The sequence below is a fragment of the Oreochromis aureus genome, linkage group 17 (assembly GCF_013358895.1).
Source record: "Oreochromis aureus strain Israel breed Guangdong linkage group 17, ZZ_aureus, whole genome shotgun sequence".
In the NCBI taxonomy this organism is placed as follows: domain Eukaryota; kingdom Metazoa; phylum Chordata; class Actinopteri; order Cichliformes; family Cichlidae; genus Oreochromis; species Oreochromis aureus.
This window is the reverse complement of record NC_052958.1, coordinates 35,428,536-35,436,380: the sequence shown is the minus strand read 5'-3', so window position 1 is coordinate 35,436,380 and position 7,845 is coordinate 35,428,536. Positions and strand designations below refer to the sequence as shown.

General features: G+C 41.5%; 1 protein-coding gene across 1 annotated transcript; it reads left to right on the top strand.

Annotated features, from left to right (window-relative positions):
• The first annotated feature begins 864 nt into the window (after window positions 1-864).
• On the top strand, window positions 865-5,338 carry zgc:162331 (uncharacterized protein LOC793007 homolog). Its single transcript, XM_039600806.1, has 5 exons — window positions 865-868; window positions 2,399-2,590; window positions 2,829-2,982; window positions 3,067-3,252; window positions 3,860-5,338. The coding sequence occupies exons 1-5, from the start codon at window positions 865-867 to the stop codon at window positions 4,209-4,211; spliced, it is 888 nt and encodes a 295-aa protein (XP_039456740.1). The 3' UTR covers window positions 4,212-5,338.
• The last annotated feature ends 2,507 nt before the right edge of the window (window positions 5,339-7,845 follow it).

Below are 7,845 nucleotides of genomic sequence, written 5' to 3'. Positions count from 1 at the left end.
GATCACGGGATCCTCTCCCTCACTGTCTCTAACGCAGCAGAAATCCTCCCATCTGTCGCTCCTAATCAGCAGAGAGCAGCTTGTATGTTCATAGGGATGATATGTCTCTCTCTCTCTCACACACACACACACACACACACACACACACAACCACAGATTACACTAATAGTGACACAGCAAAGCATTCCACGGTATCATGCACTCCTCTGCAGCACAGTAGGTGGCAGTTATTGCACCTTAACGATAGTTTCCATCCAAAGTAACACAGAAGAAGAAGTGTGAACCTGTGAATAAGCTACTGGCTACACCAACGATGGCACCTACCTGCACTAAACTGTATCGTAAAAATGGATGAGAAAGAGAGAGTAATATTCAAGGCTGACCCAGGGCCACTTTCCAAAACAGAAATGAAATCACAATAAACTAAAGATAATTTTACCAAAAGAAATTATATATTTTTTCAAATTTTTCCATAGACATATAATAATATAATGATTCTGACTTCATTTGGCCAAAACAAAGTGCAGCAAAAATTTGATAACCACGTAGGCAGAGTTGTGGCAGCGGTAGTGCTAGCATAGCATTTAGCTACCAGACACTGTAGAAACCCTAGAAACTGCGTTAGTGCGTTCCAGTAGTAAAGTCAGAAGAGCACAAAAACAGGATTTGTTTGGCGTTTTAGAAAGGTAGACACATTCATGCATCACTATAGATACAGAACAATGCTTCTTTGCCACCGCTGCAGCACCAACTGGGCTGAATCTGATGATTTTCCAGTTGAAAATTCCAACTGGCACTCAAAAACTCCAACTTCCAAGTTAATCTGGACCACAAGTCAACAGAACTCTGAGACTTCAGGTGACAATGGGTACTATAAACACTGGTGACGCAAAATGGGTGGACCAAGTTCAACTTCTAAGTGGGCAACTGAAGAAACTTGTTGATTAGTGTAGTTAGCTAACGTACTATATGACAGGGTGGGTAATTCTATTAGAGGGTTACCAGAGCCTGGAATACTGTCTAATGACCAACTGTCACAATAAACCGATGGGTGACAAGTGTCTTGCTTCCTTTGTGGACACTCCTTTAAAGTTAGGTTTACGGTCATCATCAATGATGTAACAGACCTCAGAATATCAAGTGTTTCACTAATCTTCACAATTTTTAATTTTTTGGTTGCTGAAAGTTTTCTTCAATTAATGATTCAAGTGATAATGCAGCTTTCCAATTCCATGATGAGGTCAAAACATATTTCTGTACATCTGCTGGATATCCACCATTATTAGTGTAAAAACTCTGCAGATAAAACTCAAATGTAACATTCTGGCAAAATTATTTAAAACCCAAAATTTCTGCAGTTAATTTTAAACCTGGTGACTGCTGAATCGTCACTACCATCAACTGTATGCACAACCCAGTCAGCCCCTATCATATGTTCATTTTTTCTATCATTTTTTGCAGTAATGCAATAAACAAACAAACAAACAAATGAAAATTGATTGCTTTGCTTTTCTGTAAGCTGCAGTATAAAAATGTGGCACATTTTGTGCAGTCAGTGATGCTGTATGTTTACATGAGATTTTCTGAGAGTTTCAAAAATCCCCACAGCACAAGCTAACAATAGCTGCTGTATCACAAGACCTCTCAGAGGCATTTGTGTATTGTAGCATGAGGAAGATAAAAATAGTACTGCATGCCTCTGCTTTTCTCCATCTATCTCTCTTTGCTAAGTGTCCCACCACAGATTGCAGAAACTCGGGAGCAAGCTGTGGTTATACCTGAAATGAACATGGATAAAGAAGCGGGAAAAGAAAGGGGGGGAAAATGAACCCATTAACTCTGCTAAAGATGGTCCAGCTATTGGAAAAGACATTAACTCCACAGAAATCAAATTCATGAGAAGGCATAATGTTGGTTTTAGGAGCTTACGCACACTCGTGACCTCAGTGAAAAAACTTTTAGAGGGCTCTACTATACTTAGCCTTACTCTGTCGCATACATATACTGTTATAGTATCTGAAGTTGATATTCAACATGGATAAAGGTTAAAATAAGGTCTTTGTAATGAGCTCTAAGCATCATTTTTCTGTTCTAGGCTCTTGGTGTCTTGATGGCTGTTCTGCGATGTCCCTGAGAGTAGATATCCCTAACATAGTTATCTCTGGCACACCTCTGGCTGTGAGCACAGCAGCCCTACTCATCTAGCCTTTTGTTTGAGAGGGGCTTTCAGTCAGAATAAAGTAGGTTTAAAGGAAGGTGTACCTTCCTCAACTAACTAAACCCAATCTCAGTGCCCCCTGAGGACTTTTGGAGGGCTCCCTGTCTAACTTAATCCCTTTTTCTTTAGCACAATGACCAAGTGTTCGGCTGATCTAAGTACTTTTGTCCCACATCCCAGGTCTGTCCTGTATGCCTGTCCTGCCACCACGTCGGGGTTCCTTCTACGTAGAGGGTGGAACAGGCGTGTCAATCGGGAGTGTTTTGGCCTTTTGGTGCAGAGATGGATACCAGCTGGTTGGCAGCGACAAAATCTACTGCCATGTCAGGAATGGTAAAGCGCAGTGGAGCAACTACCTGCCTGTCTGTGAAGGTGTGTAGATTTAAGTATGGAAAACTTCAAGCTTAAATACATTAGCCCACAAAGTTCTCTCTTGCATTTACTTTTTTTAGTTTTCACCATTCAAACCTCTACTTTTATAAAAAAGACTCATTGACAGTGCACAGTTCTTTTTTGTGCTCAGGGAACAAGTCTAACTGTTCCTCTCAACATGCAAGCAATCAAAGCAAAGAGGAGAGAACCTGAAGAGTAATTTCTGCTCTCCCAACAGCAATCCCCAGGCCGGAGGACCGTGGACTGAGAGTGGCTGTGCTGGCCTCAGTTGTTAGTGGCATTGTCATCCTCGCCATGTCCCTGTCCTTTCTCATCTGCTGTCTGCAGGAGCGATCCAGCCGGGACCGTTCCAAGAAAGATGGACGGAGCAGGTAGGAATGGGGATGGCGGTGCCAAAGAGTTATGTTGGCATCAAACTCTCAAAAACTGATAAATCTCTCCTGTGACCTCGTCAGACGCAGAGACAAGCGCTCCGCCCGTCGCAGCGAGTGCTGGCTGGAGAGAGAGGAGGGCGAATGGGAAGCCTTCCCTCCACCTAAGATCTTCCACCTGTCCCAGAGGATGAACCCCCGTCTTGCTCCAGACAGCCCCCTCTACCTGACAGGAGGCCTCAGTGGATACGAGAACAGAGGATACCAAAGGTAAACTGGCAACATTCACAGGAACCAAACACACAGAAAATCTTTTTTAAAAGTCACTAAAAACAAAAAAACTCAACATTTCTCCCAAACTGTGCCGAGACGAATATAGTAAGTAAGAAGGTTTACTCCTCAGACCTTTATTTTGGATACATACGACTGTTAGGAGTAAATTGAACACGCCTGTGTTGTGTTATGCATGTAGAAAAAATGGGAAATGAATCATGTTCATTTGGAACCAGACCGAGACCACTTCCTCTAGAGGGTCTTGGTGGGGTTGTTTTGGTCTGCACTTGAGTGCAATTACTGTACCAAGAGGGGACAAACCCTGCTGTGTTTAGTCTGTTTAGTTTAAACAGACAAAATACATTGAGTGAAAACACTCAATGACGGTTCTGTGTAACAACCATCTGCTGAGTCAAGTTAAACTTGGGTTATTTTATAATTGTAGCATTTCTTTAATTCCTGACATGTTTCAATAAACCAGCTGTTTGTTTTGATCTGTACTTTAATCTAATCTTGAAGTGAAGCCTTAGCCTAACATGGATACATTTCATATGAGTTCCCTTGTTTGTAACAACAGATGGCTCATTGTGCTTCTATCTTTCAGGAGTCAGGAGAGTCTGCTGAAGGCCTCCATGCCCGGGCTCTACCGCTCCGAGTCTCAGCTTTACCCGCATGTTGTGCTGCAGAGGGTACCAACGCCGACTGCACCGTCTGCTCCCTCCGCTCCCTCTGCTCCCTCTGCTCCCTCTGCTCCTCTCTACCTTCACCTTCCTGACTCCTCTTCTGCCGCTTCCTCACCCGCCCACACCATCACCCACAGCCAGCTACACGGCATGCCACAGTACCCCACCCCAACGTATCCTCCAAAACCCAATGTAGTGCCAAACTACCGCCACCCAACACCGGCGCCCATCTATCCCAACCCCAATCCAACACCACAGAGGCCATGGCAGTAAGCTACGTACTCCTGTTTCCATCTTTTCGGGGCGCTGTGGTGCTCCTACTGAAAAACAGGCACGTTCTGAGACACATGAAGTCTTTTTACTCTTTCTTATCCCAGTTTTCTCGAACAGAAGTCTGCCAGTGCCAATAATCTAAAGCAGACATGTAGAAATGGACATGCAGCCAGCATAGAAGCTCCCCCTTGTTGTGCATGCTTGATGGACTTCTCAATTTGGACTGAGCGGAAACTGAACGACTGTTTTTCCCCTTGATTCTCACTCAGATGAGCTACGTTACCAGCAGGGGGAGACTGGTGGAGAACACCCTGCTTTCGTTTAACAACCACCAGATCGTCATTACTGAAACCCTATGTAGCCTACCAACAAAGGGACACAAAGAGTTGTTATTTAGATTCCACTAATTTTGTTCATCAAAGGAAGACTTTGTTTAGGCAGCTCTCAGAAATGTACATTTTAATAGCTAACTGTTAAGAAATGATCCCCCATCAGCCATCATCAGACCTAGTTATTCTACTCTTGAGCTAAATAAATTGACAGATATATATTTTTTGACTTATCTTCCCTGGAATCTCACTCATTTGTTAACCACAGCCATGTGTGATGTAATGAAAGCAGCTCTTGTTAATACACTGAGGTATTTTCCCACAATGAATGGGCAAAACACAGTAATGAGAGGGCGTTTATTGGTAGCAAGCGTCGTTGTAGCAACCACTGAGCAAAGCCAGTTTGTGTGGATTTAACAGCACACGGGGTATTGTTAATTCACATATTCTTTCTTTCAACACTGTTAACTACTTTAAACTTTTTCTTCTGTCTGTTGTGTTTCTTTCTTGCAGCTATTTGTGTGGTACAATAAGAAAATTAATAAGAAAATCTTTAGTGATCAGCGCTGTGGCTGGTGAAACATTCCAGCATGGTTATTCTGGGGACAAATGTGGGTTACAATCAAATGATCATCACGTTAAAATTAATTCTATGACAACATTTTTAATTTTATGAAGACCTTTTGTGCAATGTTAGTGAAACATGAGGAGGTCAGGCACACTGTGAGTCTGCAGTGGGTGGAGATGCTAAACCTTTATTGTTCCTTTGAACTGTTTAAATGCATTTAAATCATAAACTCTGTGCAAGGCCCATTTACTTTTATTTTTAATAGAACACTAATAAATCTGCACTTTAACCCTTTTTTAAATGGCTAGTCTTTTACTGTAAACGATTTGTATAACAACAGGACTGCCGTAAATGCTAAATAAAGAGAGTTCAATATGTTTGGTGTGTGTTTTAAGAGTTTTTCAAAAGGAATGCATGGTCTGAAAAAATGATTACAGACCCAATTCATCGCCGTGTCCTGACAGCTGAAAATGACAAGCTGGCTGAAATTTTCTGCATGTTTTTCACATTCAGCAAATCACAACAGTTTACTCAAGACACTTTATATTGTAAGGTTAAGACCCTACAATAATACAGAGAAAACCCCAACAATTAGAAAACCCCTATAAGCAAGCACTCGGTAACAGTGGGAAGAAAATCTCCCCTTTAACAGGAAGAAAGTTCCCGTAGAACCAGGATCTGGGAGGGGCACCCATCTGCCATGACCTGCGATAACTGGGGATCTCTGATCATGAAATATGGTACATCGCTCATACCATCTTCCCTACCTTGGGTGTTTTTGGAGGGCAGGAAACCACTGTCTGTCTCAAAGGTAAAGGCAAATGTAAAAGTTTACATAGCCACAAGTCCACTAACTGGACATTTGATTGCAACTAATGCAAAACCAAGTTTAACACACCCCCCAGGCTTTTGTGTCAACATGATTAAATGTGAACCAACTGCATGGACACTATACCACAACATGAGAGACATGATGGGCCAACACATTCAATTTACTGTACAACAAATGTAATGCAGTCTTTGTAGGTGGACAAAACGTGTGAACATTTAGTTCACTCATTGAAACAACCTGATATACTGACATAGTCATTGTTTTGTAACAAACGGTCTGACTAGACTTCTGTTCTGCGTGGAAACAATGTCAACATCCATCTGCAGCTCTGTTCTTGCAGTTGTGCCATGACCAGTGAGATGATGTTGAGGTCTCAACCATGTTTGTTGGGATGTGACACTTATTAAACCATTTCATTTTAATGAAGTGTAGAATTTAAAACAACTTTAAATCCCTATTTCAGCACCAAGCTATAAGTAAATATAAAGCAACTGAATCCAAAAATCCACTTTATATCCCTGCTTTGCCTAGACTACGCCACAAAAATGTATGCTTTGAAGATGTTCATGAGAGTACGTGGTGGGAAAAATGTAACATTAATTTTTAACATGTTAAAACATCTTTGCACAACATGGGATTTATTTCCAGGAGTACCATGTATTTGACGTGTATCACAGTGTTAGCACTTCTGTTTCCCAACTTGTTGACTTTTTTAGACAATAAAGCAGTTGCACTGAACAAATGTGTGTTGGTATATTTGTTTAGGAATCAATGATGGAGTCAATTAAGAACAACATTGGTAAGCAAATGATGGTATTGGTATCAATAAAACCTTATCAATCCCCATCCTTGGTCAGTTACCAAGCTACCTGGCTTTTTGGCCCTCTATGGATAACTATCGCTAGCTTATCCCAAACTCAGATATTGCATAACGTTAGGTTGTCTGTCCAACCATCTTTCCGATATCTTTCAACTTTATATATCTTATAACAGAATTGAAAGGCCTCAGAACTATGTTAGGCCTGACCGGCTGTCCTCTGTGTGTATATGTAATGGACAATACCCAATGTTAATTAGATTCATGAAATTTAAGATGTGAAAGTTATGAGGGGTGTGAACGTTAAAAACTCTCAATTCAAGGTGTCACTAACCGCTGGGTGACAGCATGGTAGCCATCTTTTATATGAGGGGCTGTTTTTGCTGCAGTGTGGGAGCTCCTCTTATTCTTTCAGGTAAGTGCTGGATCAGATGTTAGCTAAGAAACTCTTCAGATATCTGTAACAGCTTTACAGAGCTGGCACATGCTGCAACGTGGCTCATACTTTCTGAGGTAAAAACAAGGTCTATGACTCAATCACAACCTTAGCACTCACAAACTTGCAGATTTTGAAGCTTATTCCATCAACTAAGCTTTAAGCTCACAAGACTGTGAGACCTCAGGGCTGTCCTGCTGGCAAATGTCCAAGTGCATGGGAACATTTTCCCAGATATTAAGTGTTTTTTATACACTCCTTCCAAAAGTCTGCATTTATATAGACTTTGCACAAGGGAATTACCCACAGCATAGAAGACTGTGATGTTAAACACAAAGTTGCTATGGAAACCCTTGCATTTAGAAACTAAAAAGAAGCAGCTGGTTCCCTAAAGGCTTTGGCGATGAAGAAAGTTCCAAATCTGCAAAAACACCAAGTATGTTTTGACACTGTTAGAAACTACAGTCACATTGCTACTTATACCGTTTACATTCTACTTATCCACAACAAAGCTTCAAAGTGTCCTTACAGGTGATATCAATTAGGCCTAAAAAGGTTTTGTCCCTTGGCGCCCTAAACCATACTAAAGTGGGCATGTCATGTAAGCTTGAGGAGTATAGCACTTCTCTATTGCATCATAGATCCACTCAAA